This window comes from Lipophrys pholis, assembly GCF_963383615.2.
Source record: "Lipophrys pholis genome assembly, chromosome: 17".
In the NCBI taxonomy this organism is placed as follows: domain Eukaryota; kingdom Metazoa; phylum Chordata; class Actinopteri; order Blenniiformes; family Blenniidae; genus Lipophrys; species Lipophrys pholis.
In genome coordinates, this window is record NC_137643.1 from 1,118,546 (window position 1) to 1,146,070 (window position 27,525).

At 43.9% G+C, this 27,525-nt stretch overlaps 1 protein-coding gene across 6 annotated transcripts in view; it reads left to right on the plus strand.

Moving 5' to 3' along the window:
• Positions 1–1,581: 1,581 nt before the first annotated feature.
• ago4 (argonaute RISC component 4) overlaps positions 1,582–27,525 on the plus strand; it is a 28,950-nt gene continuing 3,006 nt past the window's right edge. The window contains exons 1-17 of one of the 6 annotated variants that reach the window (XM_080484923.1): positions 1,582–1,812; positions 11,153–11,324; positions 12,055–12,175; positions 12,712–12,893; positions 13,702–13,838; positions 14,481–14,615; positions 15,991–16,078; positions 16,167–16,314; positions 17,947–18,066; positions 18,566–18,727; positions 21,138–21,286; positions 21,968–22,152; positions 22,234–22,393; positions 25,509–25,695; positions 25,953–26,096; positions 26,328–26,462; positions 26,551–26,652. In XM_080484923.1, the coding sequence (XP_080341049.1) occupies positions 1,794–1,812; positions 11,153–11,324; positions 12,055–12,175; positions 12,712–12,893; positions 13,702–13,838; positions 14,481–14,615; positions 15,991–16,078; positions 16,167–16,314; positions 17,947–18,066; positions 18,566–18,727; positions 21,138–21,286; positions 21,968–22,152; positions 22,234–22,393; positions 25,509–25,695; positions 25,953–26,096; positions 26,328–26,462; positions 26,551–26,652 (2,346 nt within the window). In that variant the 5' untranslated portion in view covers positions 1,582–1,793. The remainder of the gene's footprint in view (positions 1,813–11,152; positions 11,325–12,054; positions 12,176–12,711; positions 12,894–13,701; positions 13,839–14,480; positions 14,616–15,990; positions 16,079–16,166; positions 16,315–17,946; positions 18,067–18,565; positions 18,728–21,137; positions 21,287–21,967; positions 22,153–22,233; positions 22,394–25,508; positions 25,696–25,952; positions 26,097–26,327; positions 26,463–26,550; positions 26,653–27,525) is intronic. The other 5 variants (XM_080484926.1, XM_080484924.1, XM_080484927.1 and 2 more) reach the window with 5 other exon arrangements.

Consider the following 27,525-nt stretch of genomic DNA (forward strand, 5'->3'; position numbering starts at 1 on the left):
TATAAAAGTATTAGTGAATGCCTCATTGATCATCATTTCAATGCAGTTTGAAAAGTGGCGGGGGCGGTGGGATATGGAGTTCAGACGGTGGTTTGAGAAGGGGGGTCCAGGTGTGTGCAGCCATTGAAAATCTTGAAAATTCACTTAATTCTATGCAATAAGTATTTATTATTGATATTTGGAAGTAGTAATTGTGATAATTTGGTTCACAAGCTTTGCATATTGGTCGGGTTATAACTAATGAATGGTTTATTTCTGATCATAATTGAATACATGGATATTAAAAACACCCATAAATACTGTTAATTTTAAATGCCCAAGAAAATGAATATAGGCTAAAGCTTGTGGCTTATTTATGGATATTCTATCAACACACTTGAATAAGGTATATATTTGGCCAAAGAATAATAATTTGCACTGTACAATACAATGTCTTCAAAATCACTCCTCTTTTTCTTTTTATCATGGACAGTAATAAAGATGGTTTATTAAATCCAGATGACAGGTATGGTCTTTGTTAAACGTAATATCGGAGATTCCATTCAGTTTGTGTAGGATTGTGGAGTAGGAGAGATAATTATCCTGCTGTGCAGATGAAGTTAAAATGTTTATCAGTCATACTCAATATAGTGTGCCTGCAGCCACTTTTTTTTTTTTTTTTTTTTCTTTTCTCAAAAGTATTTTAATTTTATTTATTTATTCTTTACTCAATGTACTGATTCTTGATTTCCCCTGTTTATGCTTTGGTGTACTAAAATGAGAATGACTTTTATTTTCACAATGAAAACCTTAACCACGCCACAACAAGAGAAGATCAACCAGCTGATGTTCATTAAGCGAAATGAACGAAGCACAAAGAAATCTAACCACTTGGTGGGAAACAAAAAGTCCAAACTCTCCCACAGTGGCCTCACACAGGGGTTTATGTACGGTCACACTCCCTGATGTTTTCACAGTATAAGATATTAACAACTTGTTGGGATCAGTAAAACCTGAGGTCTTGTGCTAATCTCCAGTCTTCATCCAAAGAGGTAAACCAAGGGTGTCCAACTCATTTTGCTTCAGTGCAATCTGATCACAGGTTGGCCGGACCAGCAAATAATAACATTATAATATGTAAATAACAACAACTCTAAATCTAAGTTTTTGTGTTAGTGCAACAACGTGTTACTATATCGTTATGAAGTTCACATTAAAATGAACGATCAACACATGACAAATCTGAAATTTTAATCAAAGAACTGCAATTCCAACAATAGGATGCCCCAGTTCACGATTTGGCCAATTGTAGGTAGTTCACATCATGATCAGAATAACTAAACAATCTCTCTCTCTCTCTATCTATCTATCTATCTATATACATATATATATATATATATATATATATATATATATGTATGATATATATGTATATCCCCTCGTGGACGCTTCTGGTGTGTGTATGTACAGTAATAGAGTTTTGAACAGTTATTCCAAATGAAACATGTTTTGCTTTTGTTTTCACGTCAGAACGAATGTCAAGTTTGCAAAGGAACCATGAGTTTGATCCAGAACTTCACGCATGCGTAGTGCGCGCCCAGCAGAAGGCGCATGCGCAGTGTTAAATCCTGCGAGCCAGGAGCAGCCGCGGCAGCTCGGCTCAGGTCAGTCGGTCCAGTGAGCAGTCATCCCTGCATCTATCTATATTCTCTTTTCTTAAATTAGCCACTTTAAGCTTCGCGATACCGCCCCCAATTTCAGCGTCGGTACGGAGCCGCCAGGCCGGGACAGAGACGGAGAGAGAGGCCTCGGCCATGGAAGCGCTCGGACCCGGTGAGTGGCTTTTTAAAGAGCGCGGCTCGCCGCGGAGAGAGCCCCGTGTGCGGGGCGCCTGTGCGCAAATGCGCCGCTTCACTGGGGGCCGCGGCTGCGGCGAGGCCTCGACGCACCGCGGGGGAAACAAACCGAGGCCCAGCCCCGGTGCGCGGCTTCGTACCTGCGTGGCTTTGTTCGCAGTGTTTCCTCTCCGTGTGTGGAGGGTTCGTGTGTTTTTATCCGTGTTTTCGCGCACGGCTCGTCGTGTCGCGGCTGGCTGGCATTGTGTGTGTGTGTGTGTGTGTGTGTGTGTGGGGAGGGGGGGGGGGATTTAACTGGGACCTTCCTTCCTCCTTCCTTCCGCGTCGTGGTGTGTTTACGTTCATGTTTGTGTTCTGGCCGCACACCTACAACCCGCGAGCGGCATCGCGCACATTTAACGTCGAAATTGCAGACAGGCGTCCCCCTGCGCTGACTCGATGTTGTTGTTTAACCATCTTAAATTTGCACCATCGCCATCAGGAACAGCGCGTCTCTTCGAGCTGCCTCCCCCCCCTGCGTCCCGCAGATGACAGCGATGGGTGAAAACACACTAGATGTGCCCCTGAAATTCACGTTGCGGGCTTTTAAAGCGCAGACGTGCGTGTTTCGCTGCGTGTAACGTTGTGTGGTCTCCGGGCTTTACGCGCCTCTCTGGGCAGCAGTCGTGCGGACGCACAGAGCACAGGGCAGGGATGGATGGATGGATGGATGGCGCCTTTATCGATCACATCTGCAGGCCAGAGCTCCATAATATTCATCTCCTATATGATAACAAAGGCACGCAGGCTGCAGCCGTCTGAGGGTTCATGCATGCAGAGGAGAGGCCGTCACACGCCCAAGCGGCACAATGCATTTCTAACGCCACAACCCGCAGCCTCTCTTGGGGTTTATTTTTTCCACCTTTTGTGTGCGTTTTGACGAACGCATTAGATGCGTCCTGCACGATCATGTGTGCACCTGGAGAAGCCTTAACATTCATGTAAGAAGCATGCAATCGGCTGGGTTGTGTTTTTTTTTTTTTTTTTTTTTGTCCCTCAACAATAATCCTCCACAGGTGTGAGGGTGAAAGAGACACGGAGCGAAGCACGAGGTGTTTTGTTGTTACTCCTGGTTCAGCCATCTGTACTGGACAGAAGCAAGACGTTTGTGCAAATTTCTCATCAATTGATGGGTCAGTTGACACTGTATGGCATCATTATTATCGGAAGCATTTCGCAGGGAAAGAGACTTGGAAATACATTTAAATAAATTTCAAATAATGTGATAATGCACAGGAACTCTCAGCTGAGAACAGTGTGTGAGCTACATTTCTACTCCTAAATAGCTGTTTCACTTAAATAGTAGTTTGACCCGTATTTGGTAACTTCCTCATTTCTTTCAACTTTGCCGAGTTCATAACAGAAAACCTAAAATAAGTTTGTTTGTGATATATGAGAGTTGTTTAAATGACAAGACACTTCCTATTATGCTTTTATAGGCACACTGAGGAGGACACGGATTGGGCATCTTCAACAACCTTTACTAATAAGATGTGACATTGACATTTAAATGCAAAAGTATATGTTTTTGGCAGTTTTTAGACTTTTCTGAATGACCTCTTGTAAATCAACGCTGCATAATGATGATTTGTGATTTAATACATCAGATAGAGATCAACCCTTGGAAGTGTTATCCTTATGGATATTTTAAGGTATTTCTGATGAGTTTGATGTGTTTTTAGCTGGATTAGGGAATAACCACATTGTTTTATCACAGATTTCTGCACCATTTTATTTCAATGGGTGCTTGTTAATTCACTTAAAGTGTAAATATTCCAACATTCACATGGTTTATTCCCGTCTACATGGACACATGGGTTTTTGGTTTTCTGAAAAATGCTGTCTGGAAACCTTGGATTACTTGGGATGAACCAGAAACACAAACGTTAAGAGATTTTAAGAGAACAAGTGTTTTAGGTTAGAAAGAAGCTCTTGAATGTTTCACTTGACTCATCGGCTCTCTGAGGAAACGGGGGTCACAGGCCTGTTCTTCTTTGTGATTCAGAGCTGTGCAAGTGGCTCGTAGATTACTGCCAATGCAGACGTTGTTACAGGAAGTGTGTGTGTGTGTTTGGGGGGGGGGTGTCATGGGCGGACAGTCGGGGTGGTGTGAAAAGGCAGCAGCGACGGCGGCTGATCAACTTGTAAATGTCGAGCCGGGGACGAATATGCGGAGAGGGACAGGAAGTCTGGAGCCTGGAGGAGAATGAATGAAAAACATCCATTAGCCTTTGTAAAGGAGGAATTCTGATGAATGAATGGACTCGTTGCTCCTGAGGGGAGATCAACTCTTCACACTGATGGATGTTTAGATGTTTTCCTACCACATTAACTGACTGGATTTAAGTTGGTGTCGTGGTTTGAGGTTTTTTTAACAACCGATAATGTCACCAGTGGCATGTTTTTCCCTTTTTTGGGGCATTTTTACAAACGTGATTGAGAGTGTTGCAGAGTTTGTTTCCTCTGTGAATGAATAAGAAGACTGTCCCATCCGCTTTACCTATTTCTGATAGACCTGCAAACAAAAAAAGCTTGGATTTCCCCTTAATGCAGCCCTTTTTAGGCATTAATACATTATTAGCTGCACTTATTAGATTTTGAAAGCATTTGTTTTTAAATTTAATCTAGTAACATATTTGGTTATTGCTCAAATATCTTTTCCTCACTGTAGGCAAGCAACACTATTGGCTTTATTGCAATAGAAATGGTTAAAACGGTCCCATTATTGACTTTTTGTACACAGAAAACGACCTTATTACACTGAAAATTGGTAAAATGATTACATTCCTGTTTGTTGCAAAGATTCAGCTTTTTCTGTTCATGGTGTGCAAATCTCAAATTCTCTGCTATCTGGTAGCTTTAGAGTTTTCTAGAGATCATTATTGAAGTATGTATGTTCTCATTCGTCCGGATAGGAAGCACCTCAAATCAATTGAATCATGAGGAATGTCCTGGAAGTCATTTCATCCTTGATCCAGAGCTCCTCGGGACTTCATGATGTGTCCTTGACGAGGCTGGGTCGTCTCATTGTCTTGTAGAAAAGCCCTGAAGTACTCATCTTTGATCACTGGGTAGCAGTAGAAAGGTTAAAGATGTCGTTCCCATCACAAACAGGACATTTCAGGATCACCATTTCCAATTATATTGATTTAAAGATAATATTCCTTGATACTTTTAGCCATTCAATTGGAGCATTGATTGAATTATGCACAAACAATACTCTGCTAATGACGGTATCTATGTATTGACCAATCAGCCTTCGTTCAAGGCGCCCTCCATGAATGCTGCTTTTTGCTCTTCGGACCACGTTTGACCCATTCTGACGCAGTATATCACACTTATCTCATTGTAATGCATACTGAGCGTATCGCTGAAGATTGAGTGAATCTTAATATGTACATTAACACCCATAATGCAACAGTTACAGGAGAAGTTCTTCTGGACATTTCACTGTAATTTTATTAAAACTGGCTTTATGTTGATTTCCTGTTGATTCTAGAAAAATATTGACGTTCTCATCTTGTACACTCAAGGCCACAACAAAAGAAAGAATTGAAGGTGCTTGTATTCATCACCAATCATATTTATGGCAACGCTCGACACATGCAGTATCTTATGTTTTCCTAACCTCGTGCAGCCTTGGTGCAAACCTCCGCGGGCGCCGGGCGCAACACGAGAGCAGTGAGGGCTGAAGAATGAGAGGGTTAAACCTCCGGCATCTGGGCCTTTTGTCTCCGTACGTTTCCAGCCCAGGTGACTTTCAGGTGTGGGCGTCTCGGTCTGACTCATCAGCGGGCCGAGCCGTCGTCCTCGTGCCGCCGTTACCACGGACACGGCGAGCGTTGACGGGCGTTCCAGGCAGCCGGCGGAGCGCCAGATCTTTTCCGGCGTTGCTCTCCGAGCATGTCCACGCTCAATTTGAATTCCCGTTTGAGGAGATGCTCGTTTGCCTCCAGTGCGTCTCGTCTGTGCCAAGAGGAGATAAATTCACGTCCTCTGCAAACTGGATGCGGCTCTGTGTCCCTCGGAGCCGGAGCATAAAATGAAGGCAGAAGCTGAATTGGCGGCTTGTTTCCGGCGTGTGGGGTCCTTCCCTGTGTGAGCTGAAGCTCTTTTAAGATGTTTTGATGTTCTCCTGACCGGTTCTGGCTGTCAGGACGGTCATAAAACAGAAGGTCGCTAAAGCACCTATTAGACACACAAATCACAACAAACGGTTCAAATAGGAAGCCCTGGAGACGTTTGTCTACGTCACAGTAAAAACAGTGAAGATTCAGATTTTGATGTTTCTGGCGACTATTTTCTTTCTTTAACAAAATATTTAATTGAGGTAAATGAACGAGTCTTAAAGGAATTATATTTAGATAATATTCCCTCAATTTTCTCAAAACTTCGTGGGTCCTTTAGCTGCCTCTTCTTACAGACTGGGTGAGATCAATGTTTTCAGAGCTGTTTTCAAAAGTTGCTCCGAACGCCCCACCACCACAATGCAGCCAAAGTTTTCAGGGGTTTTTTTTGCTTAAAAGTTGTGTACCTGGAGCCTGCATGTGGCGGTGTTTTGCTCTGGGACTTGTGAGATCAGTAGCTCTGGTGCAGCCATTGGATCATTTCACGGAATAATTTTGCATCAGTTGTTTAAATGGAGCAGTTTGTTCACTATAGTCGTGTCTAAATGTAATGTTGGCGCAATGAAGGAAAGTATCAAGAGTTTTCTGTACATATAAAACATGAGACCTCGTTGTTTTGATTCACGACCGATTATGATTTGGCTTCATTATAATTTTGTACATATACACCTCAAAACTGAGCCGGCGTTTTAAAATGTCCCCTCTCTGAAGCGCTGCACCGTGTGGATGATGGATGTTTACCTGAAACGGCATTCTGGTTTGGTTTACACAACTTTTACAAGTGGAAACGTAAAACGTCCGTTGAGTTATGTGGCAGAGGTGATTGAAGTCGCTGAAAATGCAGGTTTTTGAAAATGGCTCCCAAGGTGGAACCTTTTGAGAACCCTGTGACTCCGTGGAATCAAGGAACCTTTCTGAAACTACTAATGACGGTGGTGTCACGACTCCCAGTCCATGTTCTCCTGGACTTTTATTTTGACAGTCACCATTGTGTGTGTGTGTGTGTGTGTGTGTGTGTGTGTGTGTGTGTGTGTGTGTGTGTGTGTGTGTGTGTGTGTGTGTGTGTGTGTGTGTGTGTGTGTGTGTGTGTGTGTGTGTGTGTGTGTGTGTGTGTGTGTGTGTGTGTGTGTGTGTGTGTGTGTGTGTGTGTGTGTGTGTGTGTGTGTGTGTGTGTGTGTGTGTGTGTGTGTGTGTGTGTGTGTGTGTGTGTGTGCAAAAACAGCGCCAACTTGTGGCCTGGCATGCTATAACTACATTGTTTTCAGCTGTTTCCAATGGAAACCGTTGGAAGTTTTAAAAACTTTCTTGTGCAAGCATGAAACTTTTGTGAAACAAACCCGATGCGTTTTCACTTGTGGTGTAAACGATGGGTTAGATAAGAGGATCCCATCTGATCCACTCTGTGTAAAAAAAAATATGAACATATCAAAGATGTTGACCATGATTAGAATTTTGATTAAATATAAAGCTAGAACTACACTCGGTAGAGCGCAGATAGGAGGGTGAAAGGAGTTTCGCAGAGTTTTGGGATATTTTAGGAAACCGTTGGCCGTTAACGTTCCAGAATTTAATCAGTTTGTCTTTGGATGATGAAAAGTCATCCCCGGAAATTTGATGCATTTCAGGTGAAAAGTTGCTGACATGCATGCAAAACAATAAATAAATACACGCAGACATAAACATAACCTTGGCCAACTTCCCAACTTCACCCAACATTGGCGAAGTGACAAACTGGAAAATTTCCTAAGAGAAAAAAATACGTATTTTAACAAAAGTTTATGTTGGTTTTTTTTATGACGGCGCCACAAATTCTAACACAACTTTCCATACTTTCAAGTCGTACTTTTTGGAAGTTATTGAGCGTAATTGAAGACTTTCATTTCACCTGCGTGTCTCTTGCTCGATCTTTCACGCACGGCTGACAGGATTCTGCATTCACGCGCTTCATAAGCAGAACTCCGTTCATGGAGCGTGGCGTCCATTAAAGAGGCCCACAGGACTTCTCTCCTACAACCGTCAGCATGTCGTACATCTGTAAATGAATCCCTAATGAAGCGGTGGGCTTGTGGGTGTTGGAGTGGTTGTAGAGGAAGGATGGCTGCAGGCATTTCTCGGTGTCGTAGCGTGGCAGCTGAGCGGGCTAAATATAGGCACGCCTCTGTTTTTGGTGGAAGAGGAAGACCTCTCGCACTCCACGCGTCACGTAGAGACTCGAGGACCTCCGAGCGCACACGTGGACCAGCGAACAGTCAGAAAACTGATATTAAAGCTTCTTAAAGGCGTCTGAGCGTTCGCAGATAATCGCAGGCCTGCTAGTTACACACCTATAAATAAAACGTGGGATTGCAGAAAGGCTGGTTCAGTTCAGATCTGCAGAAGCTCCTAATGTATTTAAATGAACTAATCCTTTCAAGATTTTAGATTATTTCATCAGTTTTTCAATGAGGTTTTGCTTTATGTCTCTCGTTAGGACTCCAATATGATATCACACTAATGTTTCACTTTATAGGCGCTTCAGATCTGTAACAACCAATAATGTAATAATGGATAAAGTATATAACCAAATGGTAAAAGACTTTTAACAACCATGAATGAATGGATGGACTGGCTGCTCCTGAGCAGAGTTAAACTCTTCACACTAAATGATTCTCAGACCTTTTTCCACTCGATTGATAATCCTCTGATTAAATCCAGCCAGTCAGATGTTTGAACCTTTTTATAAACCAATAATGTAATATTTTTCGGCCATTTTGAACTTAACAAAAGCAGGAATAACTTTCCCATAATGGAGTGAATACCTATATTTCAAAAACGAACTGCACAAAACCTCCAGAAAAAGGTTTTGTTTCCACTCAATGCAGTCCTATTTAGGAGTTATTACAATCTTAGCTGCAGTTATTACATTATTAAGTGATTCTTTTTAATTATTCTCCTTCATGTAATAACATTTTGGGAATTATGTCATTAATTCATACAATCGAACAAATATCTCATTGCTCTCGTGGCACTTTATCAAAGTACTTGAGAAAACACTGAGGGTATATTTGGCTTTATTCCATTATTGGAAGGTTTGGGATTATTGGTGGTTACCAGGTGCAACAAATAGTTGTTTTGAGAGTCGATCAGACTGAGATGATGGCACAGCATGTCTCAACGTCACTTCACCTGTAGAACAAAATGTCAGGTGAAATGGAGGCGGGTGAAATGACGGAGAGGTTAGAAGACCCTCAATCACAGACACTCTGATCCCCCCCTTTTTTTTTTTTTGGTTTCTTCCCTCGCTTCTTGGTAAGAAGGCCAGTGGAGCAAAGTGGGATGAATCATCAGATGGTTTTAATCCAAGTCGTGATGGAGAAAAGTGACAAACGTCATCTTATTCTAATGATTTTGATGAACTGGGGAGGAGGAAGAGGTGGAAGAGGAGGTAAACGAGGGGGCGGTGGTGATCTGGCGGGGGGGTCTATGGGAGGGCATGTCAGGGAAGCATCGGGGAGGGTCCCGAGGGGGCGGTGGTGATCTGGCGGGGGGGTCTATGGGAGGGCATGTCGGGGAAGCATCGGGGAGGGTCCCGAGGGGGCGGTGGTGATCTGGCGGGGGGGTCTATGGGAGGGCATGTCGGGGAAGCATCGGGGAGGGTCCCGATTGTCAGTGTTCTCGCGCTTCGCTTGCTAACTGGAGCGTGTGGGAGGACGGAGTTCAGGAGGACCCCCGCAGTCTGAGCTGTCGGTTAACAAAAGCATTAAGCGGCCAGGCCTGTATTGTTTCACCTTCCCTCATCGTACGCGTACATATCCCCGTGTTTTTGATGCTTTTCTAGATAAACTCTCAAATACTGTAAACTGTGTTGTTGTTCTTTTAATGAGTATTTTGGCAGAAAGTGAGTTTTGATCAGGATCGATGAAGAATCAAGTACAGATGATGTGAGCTGCTCTAGTGGCCCCTGGGTGAAGTGAATGGTAGCTATGCATTGCACACACACTATGAGAACGTGTGTGTGTGTGTGTGTGTGTGTGTGTGTGTGTGTAACGGTAATCCGGACCCTGTGCGTGTCACCCCTCCATATGGCCCTGCTGCTGTCTGTCTGAGCGGGGCTCGCCCTTTGTCTGGGCGTCTGGGTGGAGTCGTGGGCGGACTGGAAGATAATTGGAGGTCATTGTCTCTCCGGCCCCTTGTTGACCCATGTAGGTCAGGGGGCCGGAGTTACAGATCGGTTCCAAGCGCGTTGCGGACCGTTCGCGTCAGCGGCGAGCTCGGCGTGACGCCGCGCAAATGTATGTTTCGATTGAGGCGTTTAATGGGAGGATAAATGCACACGATGCCACCAGCTTGGTTCACCAACAGGCTCTAATGGAAGCGCCACAGAGAAACGTAGAGGCACGTCAGGAAGGTCACCAAAGGTCGCTTCACATCTGCACACATTTTGAAAACCACTGCATGTTAAGTAACGACATGGTTTTTAAAACATTACCATGTAAACAAGCTCTCTGATGTTGCAAAGCTCTCTGTCTGCTTTCTGGTATTTTCTGAATTCTCTGGGTAGTGTTTGTCTCATGGGTATTCTATAAGTACATGTCAGTGGGATTTCTCTGCTTGGTAGTTCTCTAGATGGCATACGCCATTAAAAACCATGTAAAGGTTAAACAAGGACTGTGTCTTCTAAGTGCTTTCTTTCCCCCGGATTATGTAAAATGGATGAAAATTATGTACAAAATTGGTGCATAAAAAGTTCACCTCCTGCTTGATTTCAAGTCATAAATCAAAAAAGCCTCTTGTGCTACTTACAAAAAGGAACTAGTGAACTGTGTTTATCAGTGAACTGGATTAATGTTTATTTTCTGTATACCTGTCAAAAATGTGCTCCAAGTTAAGTTTCAGTCCTTTTTCTTTTTTTTTGAAGTTACTTTCACCTCCTTGACAGTAGCAACAATATGCCGACACGGTGTGTTCATGTATAAGAGAATAATGTTGATTTATTCACATTGCAGCCGTTTGACCCTCCTGCTGCATAAACAAGCAACGATCAAGTCATGATGATGCGTCACAAAGTACACGAAGAGAAGCTTCGCCATGCGGGGAATCGGTCTGTAGATCCGTGTCGATGTTCCGTTCCAGAAATTTAAATCCTCCTTTTTTTTTCTTCCTCCTCCGCAGGCCCGCCCGCCCCTCCCTCTCTGTTTCAGCCTCCGCGGCGTCCCGGCCTCGGCACGGTGGGGAAACCCATCCGGCTCCTTGCCAACCACTTCCAGGTGCAGATTCCCAAGATTGATGTCTATCACTACGATATCGACATCAAGCCTGAGAAACGGCCTCGAAGGGTCAACAGGTAAATCTGTCGCAACAAGAGTTGTCCAGTTGCGTCCGTGGCGAGTTGATGTGTCGGGAGTTGATCAAATGATCAATGGCCACACTGATCCAGAACCATAACTGAGAAGGAAAGATGCCAAACCAGGGTGGAAGTGACCAAGTGAATTGTTTATTTTCATGTTATTCTGTACAGAGAATGCTAAACCATACCAGCCAAATACAGAAGGCAGTTTTTAAAAAAAACCTAGCAACTGATGCAACTCTGCCACACAGTTCCAGCCTCCTACTGATGCCTGCATGTTTAAAAGCAGCTCCTTAAAGTCACAAACACACATGTTGGGGTTTTTTTCTTTATTCCGATTTGAGTACAAACGACCTGTAAATGTCTCCATCGCCGGTTTCAACTCTGGTTTTTATTCTTTGTCGATTTCGCCCTTTGTTGTCTGTAACGCTGGGTTTTGTTTACCCTGGATGTAGACTGGGAGGCTCACTTTTTTCTTTTTCTTTTTTTTTTTAATGTATTTTCAGGCTATTAAATAGCGTGTTGCTAACAAAGCAGACCTGGTTTGATAAAACTGAGCCTGGAGGCTCAGGAGCTTGAATTGTTACTCCTCCTGCAGCCTGTTGCTTAAAACCTTCACCAAACCTCGCAGGCTTAAATGTTTTATCACCATTTCAATGTTTTAATTTCTTTCTAAGCGTGTCGACGGGGCGCTGACCGCCATGTTGAACCTCTGTGTGTCCCGTAGGGAGGTGGTGGACACCATGGTGCGGCACTTCAAGATGCAGATCTTTGGTGACCGGCAGCCTGGATACGACGGGAAGAGGAACATGTACACAGCACATCCACTGCCCATAGGGAGAGACCGGGTCAGTACGCAACTGGATCTGGTTGAAGTTGGGTCCGAGAAGAGAGAGAGAATTGTTCTTAGTAAAAAATCTACCAGACATCGGAATCATTGAGGAAAGAAAGCAGACTTTATCAAACCACTTTTCTGAAATTAAAACGTAAAAACGACACGTTTTCACTTGAAACTGTGTAAATGTGGCTTAAATACTCACGTAAGTGTGAATGTTTCTCCTGTGCAGCTGGATAAAGTCGATCAGAAGATGGAAGATCGCTTTTATAATATCCGTTGCATTGATGCAGGATTTGTAACAGTGAAATTGTGAAAATCTTAAAGATTTGGCCGACGTTCTCGTCCTCCGTCTGCAGAATTGAGCAGTTGGGTTTTTGGTTTTTTTGGGGTTCTGATGCACCTGCACACTCTGCGTGGGCGTGCTGATGAAATCCATAAATACTGAATCATGTTGTTTTTTTTCTTCTTTTGACCCTTTGAGAGAGGAATTGAGTCATCTCGGGGTTCTTCCTCCTCAATCTGCCCCTCCTCATGTCTCCTGCTCAGGTGGACCTGGAGGTGACCCTGCCCGGCGAGGGGAAGGATCAGACCTTCAAGGTGTCCCTGCAGTGGGTGTCTGTGGTCAGTCTGCAGATGCTGCTGGAGGCGCTGTCGGGTCACCTGAACGAAGTCCCCGAGGACTCCGTTCAGGCCCTGGACGTCATCACGCGGCATCTCCCGTCCATGAGGTCAGTCGCTTCACTGGAAACAAGGATTTTGGGAAACTTGTACTTTTATTGGTGGTTTTTTTTCCCCCAAAAAAAGTTGTTTTACTCGTACCAAAGTACTATTTGCACCTCATCATCTACTTTTGAGCAGTATTGTGTACTCTTCTTTCATGCTTATTCACAGTTCCACGACATGACATTAAATAGAAGTGATTTCGAAATACTTTACTGAACATTGATGAATATTTTGCTTGCACAATGCAGTTCCTACTTTTGAAAGTAGTAATGAAATACTATTTGAAGGCGCTTGTGAGTATGAGTTCAGTTTAAATACAAGTACAGATGGAGTACGTCCACAATATAAATACAATTTTCAAAGTTTTTCATCTGAATGTTTTTAGCCACAAAGTCTTTCTTGGTTTTATCTGATAAAATTACATAAAACAATTCTTTGTCTGAGAAACTTTGACTGTTGATATTTCACTCGTTGAACTGACTGCCTGTATAATGCCAGATACACGTAGCCAGATATTTAGCTCCTGATCTCATGCATTTGTGATGAATTAGACTGGCCTGACACTTTAGTGGGCCTCATCATGGTCCAGGTGGTCCCCCTCTGGTGTAGGGTCATGTTTTCTTTTCCATAAGGAATGAAGACAAACAAGCTTTATAGGTCCCATTTTTTTTTATTGTTTTACGTGAATACTGTAAAAGAATCTCCACTCTGTTAAGTTTCTTTTTTCCTCTTGAATCCAGCATATACATGTCTTCATGCACGTGAAAGTGAAACGTCTTAAACGAACGTTGTGGCGTATGCATTTGTGCCCAGGTATACTCCAGTGGGTCGCTCCTTCTTCTCCCCCCCAGAGGGGTACTACCATCCTCTGGGGGGGGGCCGGGAGGTGTGGTTCGGTTTCCATCAGTCCGTCCGTCCTGCCATGTGGAACATGATGCTCAACATCGACGGTAAGGAGCCGAGTCTTCTGCTTCGTGACGCTCTTTCACTTCAATGAACACGAGATTCCACGTTGCTCGTTGGAATCAGTGTAGAGAATCTTATAAGCCTCATATTGGTGCAAATATCCTGGAAGTAGAAATAATAATCTATTAAAGTAAGTAAAGCCTTTCTTAAAATACACAGAAAATGCTGATATATGAGAAATATGTGATTTAGATGACTTGAATAGAATTTTTATTTCCTCCCTAGACTCTCGAGTTTTATCTAAACATGTCAAGTAAGACATTAGGTCTCTTATGAACTGGTCTCAAACGAGATTTCCTCTGTAAATAAAGTAAATCTAGAACTTGTCTGTATGAAATATTACACGGTCATGTTCTTTGATCACATCAAGGAAGTGGATGAAATATATTGTGGTACTGCAATACTTTCATTTGCTTGTTGAATACAGTTGGGATCTTTCTGTTTATTGTAGCTTTCTGATGAATTTAAACCAATATTAGCTGTTTAAGAATACGTTTCCAAACTTAAAGTACATTTTTAAACTAAAGTTTGCTAGTTAACATGTTTTTCTATGTATTGTGAGACTTTCACGACTTGGTTCCTAATGATTGGTACACACTGACTGTGTGTACCCCCCCCCCCTACAGTGTCCGCCACGGCTTTCTACCGCGCTCAGCCTGTCATCGAATTCATGTGCGAAGTCCTCGATATTCAGAACATCAACGAACAGACCAAACCGCTGACCGACTCGCAGCGGGTTAAATTCACCAAGGAAATACGAGGTACGTGCGTAAAGCCGCCGTTAAAGGTTCTCCAGCGCCGTGTCGGTGTGTGATGTTAGTTTCCTCCACAGTGTGTAAGACGTGAGAGGGAATTCCATCCACTTGTGTGACACCGTTAAACACTCACCACTGCTGCACACACTCTTCACCTGAGAGGAACATTAGCTTTCTTCTGCCCTTCATGACACGTTTCTAACCCCGTTGATCCTTTCCTGTTGCTCAGACAATAATCCCAATGCTTCTGCCTCTTAACCAAAGCATCAATAGTGAGAAAAGTACGAGTTTAATTTCCTCTCGTCTATAGTGTCCTCCGGGACTTCTGCAGATCAGAAACATGCAGATTTATGAAGGAACGGTCAGATTTTGGTGATTTTATTTTTTCTTTCCATTTGAATCTGGATTATAAAACAGATTTTCATTTACAAACATGAATACAAACCAAAGCGATGTGCAGTCATGTTATACGAGCCTAAACCACCATGAGTTTAGATTTATACATTGATCATTGTTCATAATCCCATATTATCCCTCTCAGTCCATTTCCTCCATTTATTTTTTTGCAGTTGTGTTTTGTAGAGTTTGAGATTTTCAATTAAGAGGATTTTTTTTCACACTTTTATGCCACTGATCTTTTGTTGTTTGGGTTTCTTTCCACCAATTTCTCCTCCTACTTTACCAGATATCTGCACAGGAATAATTACTTTGGGGATTTTACACACAGTTTATTTCCACATTCTTAGTTCTTCACTTTTCCCACAAACATTTCTGACATTTCCATAAAACATGAGAATGATCCACATTAAAATGTCCACAGCTTTTATCAGCAGACTTGTATGTTTGGCTCATTAAAGAAATGAAGCCGGAGATTGAGTTGGTGGTCAGGTCGTGTTTTTCCTGCATGTTGGACCAAACTTCATCTGTAATTCTGTGATTTTGGTGCTTTTTACACCTACAAATAAGAATAAATCCATGCAGTCCATTGTTATTATTTCTATTGAGGTTTTTCATATTATAATTTATCAATGTTGAAGGCTGTTCAGATCTACAGGCAATAAGAAGCATAATTCATTGCTCTATATTTCAAGTATCTGACATTTCTTGACTATTTTTCTTGCACCAAAGCTTTTTTTTTATATATATCATTTTGATAAATGTACAACATAATCAGTTCAAAAATGTTTAAGTTTTACCTTATGTAGAAGGAACAATCATCTTCCTGAGCCTCAGACACTGATGTGAAAACAAACATGGAGCTCGGCATGAATTTCTGGGTATTGTGGTCCGAGCTGCTTCAGCTTTGCAGCAGTGTGGAGAGGAGTCTCTCTCTCTCTCTCTCGTTGGAGCTTTTTGTGACTGTGCTGTGTCTTTTGATCAGGTTTGAAAGTTGAGGTGACGCACTGTGGTCAGATGAAGAGGAAGTATCGAGTGTGCAACGTCACGCGCCGACCTGCCAGCCACCAAACGTAAGCCTCGACGTTTTGCAAAGAATCAGTGGCCTGTGATGCCTCTTTTTGTGTGATTTCTCCACCTTTTTGGTGTTTTTCTTCACAGGTTCCCCTTGCAGCTCGAGAACGGCCAAGCCATGGAGTGCACAGTAGCTCAGTACTTCAAGCAGAAGTACAATCTCCAGCTGAAGTACCCACATTTACCCTGTCTGCAAGTGGGGCAGGAACAGAAGCACACCTACCTTCCCCTGGAGGTGAGGAAATCAAACTACTGTCTCTGTGGGTCGTCTGCTACACGTCCTCTGTGGAGTGTCTGATTCTGATTTTCATAAAGCTTACACATAGCTAGATATTTACAGAATTTGATGTTTCCCCTTCAAAATTTGATTTGCACACAGCTGCTATGAGTTACATGCCAAACCTATAGGGGGCAGTGTAACGGGACGCATGAAGCCATGTTGGCCAATCAGAATCCTGAAAACGGCAACAAATGGCACAAATTACTTGCTGTTTTCTCAGCGATGGTCAAACCAGGGTTGTTTGGTTGGACCATTAGAGAAGTGAAGCTCCTCCTTAATGTGCAAAACAAGTAAAATACAAGAACGTATTTCCCGGGAATCGATCAAAGTACTTGGACTTACTGGGCAGCTTTTAAGAACAGTAACTATAAACTATGAAGTCGCACACATATGGTTGATTTTGCTTCTTTCTCATACTGTGACGTTAAAGTTTGTCTTCACCGGAGGGATAAATCCCCCCGGTACTCTGATGTTTGACTCCAGAGCAGAGAATGAAGGCTCCGTCCACTGACCAATCAGATCTCTAGGAAAATGACCTGTCTATTTTTATAATATCCTGATTGGTGCACAGATTGTCCCGCCCACTTGGAGAACTCGGATTGCAGCGCAGCAATCTGAGTGTTTAGAGCGATCCTTTTGACTTTCTAAAATAAATCCTGGTCCCTGAGCTTTGAAGGAGGTTCTTGTTCTTGTTCCAAGTCTGTTTAGTTCCATGAAGGTTGATCTGGAATAATGAGGTGAATAATAATGGTCACGTCTGACAGAACTGCAGAAACATGAATTTATGGAGCACAGGAATACTCTGGCATCTCCCTGAGGAAATAATATTCCAACACGAAATGCTTTCACACCGGGGAAACGGCCTCAAAACAAACTGATGGAAAATAGAAAGTTAAAGAATCAGTGAGGAATAATAAAGTGAAACTGTGATCCCAGTGCCGCGCAGGTCTACTTCTCATGAAGTCAGCATTAACAAGTCTGGAACTTTCTGTCTTTGGCTGCAGCAGCAGTGTTGCTTTCAGCCTGGTTGGTTTTCATACCGATACTCGTGACGTTACGCCCCCTGCTGGTCGGCTCTTCTCTAGCAGAACACACAGGATTTCTCCTCGCAAATATTGAACATGTTCACTATCTACGATCTCTCCTTCCGTGTGGATCAGACCCAACAAAATCTCTCAACACACCACAGGAAAATCAGACACAATTTCTTTTGCAGACATCCGACAATCTGGCCGGTGCTCCCGGTGATCGGGGGGAGATCAGGACGAAAATCGTCCGATTCTCCTGTAGTGTGTGCCGGCCTTAAGGGGTGTTGCAGTGGTGGGCAGCACACCTGACTGAGATGATGAGACGAGCTGAGCTGAAGGCTGATTGAGCTCTGGTTAGTTTGGTAGTGTGGATCAGGTGTGGTGGAGCAGGGCAGGCCGACATGGAGGACACGGGGGCAACCGTGAAGGGTGGAGAGTCTCCGGGAGCATGCCTCCGAGACCTGAGTGTAACAACCCTCCTTTGAATTCCCCCGCCGCCTTGATTGAATGTGTTTTAATGAATGAATGAATGAATGAAACGCTTCCTTCTGCTCTGCAGGTCTGTAACATCGTCGCAGGCCAGCGCTGCATCAAGAAGCTCACAGACAACCAGACCTCCACCATGATTAAAGCGACGGCTCGTTCAGCCCCCGACAGACAGGAAGAGATCAGCAGACTGGTGAGCCTTAAAACGTTAAAACACATTGGTTTACATTTTAAATAATACATTTAATTAATTGGTGATAATAATAAATAAAATATAATTTACCACATAAATTAATTTATTACAATTTTCAATAAAAGTAAAATTACATTTAAAATGCCTAAATTAAAATAATGTAAACAATTGGAATAAAAAATGTAACATCGTTATCAACCATATACATTTGAATATTTATAATAGTTTTAATACGATATATTGATTAAATTTTATAATTAAAAATAAGTTTATTTAAAAAGGTAATTAAATAAAAAAATATAAATTTGTAATAAAAATAAATTCATAAACTTTAATTAGAATAAATTTTTTATTTTTTTTAACCATTTTTAAAAAATTGTATTGGAATAAAAGTAAAAAGCAATATAATATTTTTGATGACCATAAATCGTAACGACAGGATTTCCATCAACAATGAAGGCACGCTGCTATACTCGTCAATTTTTTTTCTCCATTCCAGGTCAAAAGTAACAGCATGGTCGGGGGTCCCGACCCCTACCTGAAGGAGTTTGGCATTGTGGTGCACAATGACATGACGGAAGTGACCGGCCGTGTGCTCCCAGCACCCATGCTGCAGTATGGGGGCCGGGTGAGTACAGACACAGGGCGGGACTGTGGCAGGGTGAGTACTGGGCAGAGGCTGCACTCTGGTGGGGGGGGCTACGCCTGCATTTGGGACAGGGGGGGGCATCATGGCATGAATGCTGGAACATGGGGAGAGACGTCCAGGCTTGCAGACGTCTCTGAGGAAGCAATGTGGAAGTTTCTAATGAGCAATTTCTTCATTTTTCAGTTTGAAATATAAACTTTCTATAGCATCCTCATTGTTTGGGATGTGTTTTATAAGCAGACCTGTAAGACCTGGAACTTTCCCCTTGTCGTCCTGGAGTGAATCTCAGCAGTGTTTTTCTCACTCACTTCACAGGACTGCACAGGTAAAGAGGCGAGTGCATTCTCACCTGTTGCCTTCAGTCCTGTTGGAGCTGTGGATCGCTGAACTTCACCCTTTGAATTTTAAATCAGCCTTTTATTTTTTAAAGGTTTAGAGCGATCACAGATAAGTGTTTTTTTTTTTTTTACTTGTGATTGTTGCCTTGTTCTAAGGCTGGATTAAAATTCAAGGATTGTTTGTAAGGAGTGGATGTGGATGTTGATGTTGCCAAAGCGAGGACGATAAGGCTCAAAGCTCCCAGCTGTGATGTAAAAACCACCGTTTCCCGCTCATTGTCTCTGAGCGCTGGTGGTAAACGGTAAAAGGACGGCCCGTCACCGAGGTCTGCAGACGCCTGATAATGACACCTTTATTTGCATGAGCTGTGCTCAGGCTGGGACAATGCAGGGCCCAGGACGAGGGGCAGTGTTGAAACCCTCCCCTCCACTCTCCGCAGTGCTCGTAATGGAACATGAGCGCTTGAGACTTCATAGTAAGACACGTCTCAACCAAAGAAGGACGATATACATTTAATACCACTGTAATAATTTCCCCCCAAACGGTCCCTGATTGAGTGGAAGTTCTTCTGAATCTGTCTACATCTACTCTGATTGGACAGCTACTCGTCATATTTGTAATACCCTGAACGCCCTTGTCTGGATTAGAGGTGTCGTGCGTTCGTATCCACTGCATTTGCCCCCGTCGTGAGCCTGATTTACCCCAAAATAGTGAAACCGACGGGCACAGCACCCCCGTTTGTTCATAAGCTCATGTGAACCTAAAAGGTTCCTCCTGCTGCCCGCGGGCCTGCGGGCCTGCGCTCTACGTCTGCTTATTAACCTCCCGTCGTATCGGCCCTGGAGGATTTGGCCACATGCCTGCTGGGAAATTGAGTCTAATCGGCTTCCAGTGAAATGCCTTTTAAATGTAGACTGAAAGCTTTCCCCGTTCTCTGACATCACTTGGTATGAATGAAACGCACCTTTCATGACTCCAGTTGCATGCTTGTGTTGGTTTCATCACCGTATTCAATGGAGAGAAAACAAGTTGATGTTGAAGCTGCATGTGAGACGGGGAAAGGTCACAGTCCGGTTTCTGTTTAATCTCTCCGCTTTGCTGAAGTTTGATCTCAGTGTTTGTTTTAAAGGAGAAAGAAGCTCTCTGCGGTGGCGTTTCACCGCAGTGGTTGAGTGTGGTCACTCAGTGGGGACAATAAAGCTCCTAATGACCTTTGGCAAATCTTGTTAACTTAATTGAAAGCCACTACTCTCCAGTTTAGATTCACAACAACGCTGTGAGCACTCGCCTAACGACGTGCGTCTCACCGAGCCGACTCAGAAGTTAGTGTCACGTTAAGGCTTCCAACAACAGGAGGGACATTCCTCCTCTTCATAATGGTGTTCTGCACGTTTGGTCGTCATTTACAAACTAGAAATACAGCCGTTTGTTGTTGAATAGTGTATTCAGCCAGCTGGAGTATATTTAAAGTCTTATTTCTGATCATTATGGCCTCCAGGTTGAACAATTTTTAATGTTTCTCTCAATGCAGTATTTAGCTAAATTATACTAATAACTCTTCAGATGAAACAACACAACAGTGTGTTAATGCAGCATGGTGCTTCTGGGTAAATGATGGTAATGTGACTGTAACTGGAGCATTGTTACTCCGTTAACTGTGGCCCCGTTTCCACGGCAACGCGTCAAGTTAAAAACGCATCGTTTTTGCCTTTTTGTTTGAGAAAAGTTTTGTTGTCGATGTGCAAATCCTGAAATCCCACCTGAACTTGAGCTTCAATGCTTTAGTGTCTCCAACTGCACATTTCTGATGTCAGTCACACATCATATATACATATACTTGGTGAGAAAGATGTTTTTGTTTGACAAAACAAAGAAATGTGCCGTTACATGTAATTATGTATAACCATCTTTAAAACCATTACATCACATTTTCTCGTTAAAACATGTGGCCTGGAGTTTTGTCACTCATTGTTTGATCTGGTTAACTGAAAGGTGCAGTTTGGGACACGCTGTGCTTCTCCTCTGGTGGCAGTTGTGTCTCTTGTATCGGCTCGTCCAGCCGGGGGGTTGACTAAGAGTGTAGGGACTCTCTCCGCAGAATAAGACCGTGGCCACGCCCAACCAGGGCGTGTGGGACATGAGGGGGAAGCAGTTCTACGCCGGGATCGAGATCAAGGTGTGGGCGGTGGCCTGCTTCGCCCCTCAGAAACAGTGTCGGGAGGACCTGCTCAAGTAAGTCCAGGAAAAAATGTACAATTTGATGATTGAAGTATCCTGCTGGTTTGTTTCCCTGGACAGAACCAATAAACAGGAAAGTGTCGCGGCCAAGTCAGAGGTTCTTTGAGGTTTCATACTCGATGGTATTGAGGCTTTTCCAAACCAGTGAGAAACAGACTCGGAACTCTGGAGACGTGTACTCTATATTGCCAAAAGTATTCGCTCGACCTCTGCACACGATGCACCTCAACATCTGCTGACCACACTCTTGATTTCCCGTTGCTGAGGAGTCACTTCCACTTTGTTATAGAACTACTAACAGTTGATTGTGGAATATTTAGTAGTGAGGAAGGCTGGACTGACTGCACAGGTTGCATCCTATCGCCGCGCCACGCCAGAGTCCAGTGAGCTCCTGAGAGCACCACATTCTTTCACTAATGTTTGTAGAGAATAGTCTGCATGCCGAGGTGCTTAACTTTAAACACCTGTAGTCCTGGAAGTGATTGGAACACCTGAATTCAACCATCTGGAGAGCTGAGCAAATACTTTTTGAATAAAAGAGTTACCAGTGCCGGTTTTCCTGCTTGGCAATATAGCGTAGATAAATCAATTTGCAAATACCGTGAAATTTAACGTCTCAGCTTCATAAATGTTTTAATTACTGATTGAATGTTTTGGTTTTTGTTTAATTACCAGGAGCTTCACAGACCAGCTGAGAAAGATCTCCAAGGATGCTGGGATGCCCATCCAGGGCCAGCCATGTTTCTGTAAATACGCCCAAGGAGCCGACAGCGTGGAGCCCATGTTCAAACACCTCAAGATGTCTTACGTCGGCCTGCAGCTCATCGTGGTCATCCTGCCCGGGAAGACGCCGGTTTACGGTAAGAGAATGAAATGTGCAGTGCAGTCGGAGCTCTCCGAGGTTCAGGAATGAGATTCCCGGTGGATCCTCTCCCGTGCAGCCGAGGTGAAGCGCGTCGGGGACACCCTCCTCGGGATGGCCACTCAGTGCGTGCAGGTGAAGAACGTGGTGAAGACATCGCCCCAGACGCTCTCCAACCTCTGCCTCAAGATCAACGCCAAGCTGGGAGGCATCAACAACGTCCTGGTGCCTCATCAGAGGTCAGAGTTCACACGTTTCTGAAGCTGCAGATTATCTTTTTGGCTCTTTGCATTAAAAAAGAAATGCTTGCAAAGGTCCTGCATGAAGGTACAAAGAGGGAGAGAGACCTAAGACTAAAGGAGTCAGACTCAAAAGACTCATGAAGAGAGGAGAGAAACTTGAACAGCTTCATCCTTGTTTACTTCTCATACCCTCCCGACAGGTTTAACATATTTAAGAAATTTGGTTTCGTGTCCATGAACTGTTCCGCTGCCCCGAGAGAAGACTCCACCTCGGAAACGCTGCTACTGCTCATGCACACCACGACAGCAGCGAATAGATGTTCTGCACATGCTCAGTAGATGGACACTAAGAACAGCTTCCTCCGTGGTGTCATGACTCTCAGTCCATATTTTCCTGAGACTGGGAGTTTTATTTTGACAATCATCATACTAACAATCCAACTTGGTGGTCTGTCCACTGGAATGTCCCTGTCCTCCCACTGCTATTAATGTTTAGAGCGGTGTGTGTTCTCTGCTGTGTGTGAGTGGTTTCATTACAAAAACAACCAACTAGTGCCCCAGCGTCGTTTTCAAAATGTTGCCGTGTAAATTTAAAACTTCTCTAAAACATTAAAGCTGCAAGCAGCTTTGATCAGGACCTCGCACTCTGGACTCTGGCCCAATCACGGCCTCTGGCCCCTTTAAATATTAATCAAATGTACATTTTGAAGGTTTTAACAAAAAAGGACTTTTATTTAGAAAAATGTGGGAGCTATTATTTTGAAAGCCAACTAAACTCTAATGTAGCTTGTGGCAAATAGGCCACCACCTAACCCAAACCCTAACCTGAACAATCTACAGTTTTCAGGTAAATATTTTTAAAATTTGTTGTCCTTCAGCCTGTGTGGGTTTCGAAGCAGTCAGACGTAAACTTTGGACACTAGGAGGCGCAGTTTGACGCAGACGCACCATTTTGCTCCATCTGATTCGATGATAAATGTCGTTTCAAATCGCGGGTGAAAAAAAAAATGACAGCATTGTTCTCTCTCGTCACAAAGGTCATGTTTTATGGAATCTTCCCTACATGTGTGACATCGTCTCGTTCGTCAGGTTCTTGTCGTGTTTCTGATCTGCTCGCTTTGTCGATCAGAGTCACGGTTTAGCCACAGTCTCCACTTGTTCGGGGTGTTCTGTCAGGGCTGCTTTTCATGAGACATCTTGGTTTTACCATGTATTTGAATCAGGAGGGAGGCGGCACCGCTCGACTAATCAATAAGTTGAACAGAATAATTGAGCAGGAGAGTCTCCTGTCTTTTAATAGTGTTTTGAAGCCGATACGATATTCGCCCTCAGAGGAGAGGGCGACTGCAGTTATTTTGAAAGGCAAATTGTGGACTTCCTGTTGAACTTAGGTCAGTGGTATCAGCACCTGATTTTTTTTTTAGGTCTCAGGACATCCCAGGACATGTCCCAGGACATCACGTGATGTCATCAAGCTTTGATCCCAAACAATTGTGGTGGTCTGACATTTCATAGTATTCACTTGAGAAATCAACAAAAAAAGTACCGTATTTTCACAACCAAAAGGCGCACCGTACTAAAAGGCGCAGTCTCAGTTATGTGTGCCATTACTGCATTTAACACACACATAAGGCGCACCTGCTCATAGGGCGCGGGTTCCATGCCCACACTTCCCCCTTTAACGTTCTCATGGTGTCCGCATTACAACAACACACGCACACAAGCATACAAGTGTGCGTATTTAAAAATAGAGCGGGAGCAAAACTGAGTTTGGTTGTGCTTTATTTAAGTATTGATTACAAAGTACTAACATTTTTTTTACCTGTAATCGTCATCAATCAAACCCATCGAACTCCTCGTCCTCTGTTTCTGAATTGAACAGCTGCGCTAAATCTCCATCAAACATACCAGGTTCATTTTCTTCACTGTCAGAGTCACTTTCCGTGCCGTGCGGCTCCTTGGAAATGATGCCGGCTTTTGCGAAAGCTCGAACAACAGTGCCAGCAGACACGCTAGCCCAAGCATCTACAATCCATTTGCAAATTGTGGCGTAACTCGCCCGGCGCTGCCTTCCACTCTTAGTGAAACTGTGGTCTCCATCGGTCATCCATCGCTCCCACGCCGCGCGCAGCCTTACTTTGAACGGCCGGTTCACACCGATGTCCAGCGGAAATGTTCAATTTTCATTTCTTCTGCTAGCGTTACTGCTTTTAGTCGAATGGTGACCGTCGAAACGCTTCTCCCACTCGTTCTTTGTGCGATGATCCACTGCTCGAGTCTTTCCTCCAACTCGGGCCACCTCGCCTTATGTCCGCGGAAACTCAGCTGCGTCTTCTTCACCTGTCGGAGCTCGTTTTCCAGCTTCCTCCACTTGCGAATCATCGATTCATTAATCTTAAATTCTCTCGTGGCTGCTCGATTTCCATGTTCCTCCGCGTAGCTGATGGCCTTCAGTTTAAACTGTGCTTCATAAGCGTGTATCTTCGAACTTTTCAGGGTTGTTAAAACAACGATGTTCTGCATAACGCACATACCCGTTCATTTATATACAATCCACGCCCACACTTCCCCCTTTAACGTTCTCATGGTGTTCACTACTACGTCCGCTTTACAACAACAACACACACATAGGGCGCACTGCACCATAGGGCGCGCCGCACATTTTGAAGAAAATCTAAGACTTTTATGTGCGCCTTATAGTCGTGAAAATACGGTAAATATTTCTTTCTATAGCAAGATGTAGTTTAAAATCAGGGGGAGAGGCACACCTTCCTGCAGGAAACCAGCGTCGGCACCAAACTGGGTCAGATGAATAGATGATCACTTTTCATCATTTATGATCTTAGTATACTTTGTAGGGATGGAAAACTGAATATTGAACACTGAAAACTAGTCACTGCTCGCGTGCACTACCTCTGCACACCACCAGGGGGCTGCAGCCCACACTCCTGGAAACCTTTAATTTGACTAAATGCTCTTAAAGACATGGAGGAAGGAAGATGATGATAAACTCCCAGTCAACACTTACTGCAGCATTTTAGATTCCAGACCAACCGTATGACCTGCTCATAATAAAAGATATTCCAGTCTAAAGTGTCTGTCCTTTGTCCAGGCCCTCTGTGTTCCAGCAGCCCGTCATCTTCCTGGGGGCCGACGTGACCCATCCCCCCGCGGGGGATGGGAAAAAGCCGTCCATCGCGGCGGTGGTGGGCAGCATGGATGGCCACCCCAGCCGATACTGCGCCACCGTGCGAGTCCAGACGTCTCGACAAGACATATCCCAGGTCACAAATACTGAAGTTAGAGCTCTTTTTAATTGAAAAAATTCAGCTTGAACGTAATCTCGGGTTTCTTTTAAACACGCTTCTACTGAAGCCTTTAAAGCAGAGGTGTCAAACATGATGCTCGTGGGTTGATTCCGGCCCGTATCTCATCAGTTTGTTTGTGGCGCCCGAACTACGAGAGTTTGACTCCTCTCCTTTAAAGTGCTCCTGTGAAGCTTTTTCCTCCGTTTCCCTCTGTTCATGTCTAAGTCGGATGCTACTTCCCTCCGCAGGAGCAACTCTTCAGTCAGGAAGTTATTCAAGATCTGACCAACATGGTGCGAGAGCTGCTCATCCAGTTCTACAAGTCCACACGCTTCAAGCCCACACGCATCATCTACTACCGCGGCGGCGTGTCGGAGGGCCAGATGAAACAGGCGAGTGGGAGAGCGGCAATGTTCTGAGCTGGGCTTGTTTTTTTTAATGCTTCAGGTTACAAATGTCTAATGTGTCATCGTCCTGTTTAATGATGCACAAGTCAATAACATTTCTGACTCTTTCTCTTAAATTAAAGACGTGTAAAGTCAGCCTCTCGGCACGTCGGTGAAAAACAAAAATCCAATAAAAGGCCGAGCAGAGAGTTTAAAGCGCAAAATGTTTGTGTTCAGGTGGCGTGGCCCGAGCTGATCGCCATCAGGAAGGCGTGCATCAGCCTGGAGGAGGATTACCGGCCGGGCATCACCTACATCGTGGTGCAGAAACGTCACCACACCCGTCTCTTCTGCTCGGACAAAGCCGAGAGGGTCAGCGGGAGTCTCGCCTCGCTCTTCACTCTGACTGCGACACGATTATTTGCAGTAATCTGACTACACTCCTGGTCTCTGCCTGCAGGTGGGGAAGAGTGGGAACGTTCCCGCCGGCACCACCGTGGACAGCACCATCACACACCCGTCCGAGTTCGACTTCTACCTGTGCAGCCACGCTGGGATTCAGGTGAGGCTCCGATGGAATTAACACTTTTCACACAAACTGTTTTGGGGGGAAAAGTCTGGATTTTATTGAAGAAATGTCGAGAGCAAATATCAAGAACTTTTAAGTGATGTTTTCATTCAGTAACTAAAACAAAATAAAATCTTCTGCACCATTTAGAGTTAAAAACTCAAACTATTCATTTCCCCCTTTAACAGAGATTTTCCAGGTAAAACGTAGAGATCAGGTTCTTCTCTTTAAAAACTACTTAAAGTAAAGGCGTACTTCTGTGTATAGTCAATGGCAGGAGTTTCTTTCAGTTACTTAAATGTTTTAAGGTCATTTCTGTTGTAACTGAGGAGACTTTTAAGTCAGGGGTGTCGAACATAAGGCCCGTGGGCCAAAACCGGCCGAACCACCAAGCAAATTGTAAAGAGATCTAAGAAAATGTTGTTTTTTATGAAAATAAATTTCTTGATGGACTCGGACACAAAACCACAGTGAGACCCGAGCTGAGATGTCGGTGATGCTGCCCTGAAAGATGGCAAGTTGGCATTGGCCTCAAAGCCGTGCTGTCAGGGGGGTTAAAACTCCCACAATGCAACAGCTACAGAAGATTCATAGACATTTCACCGCATTTTGCACCAGATTGTTTCATTGAAATTGGACAAATTTTTGATATCGATTGGTTTTCATGAAAAGACATTTTCATCATGTGAGCTCTGCGTCACAACAAAGAAAACCTTTTTGAATTCAGATTTAAAGGTTATCGAGGCACTATTTTCTCTAATCAGGAGGAAATTGGGTTGTACGTAGCCCCTCAACTGAAACACCCCAGAGTTCAGTCATCTAAAGTTTTATGCTCGACGCCTCCATGCGGCAGAATTACATCATTCT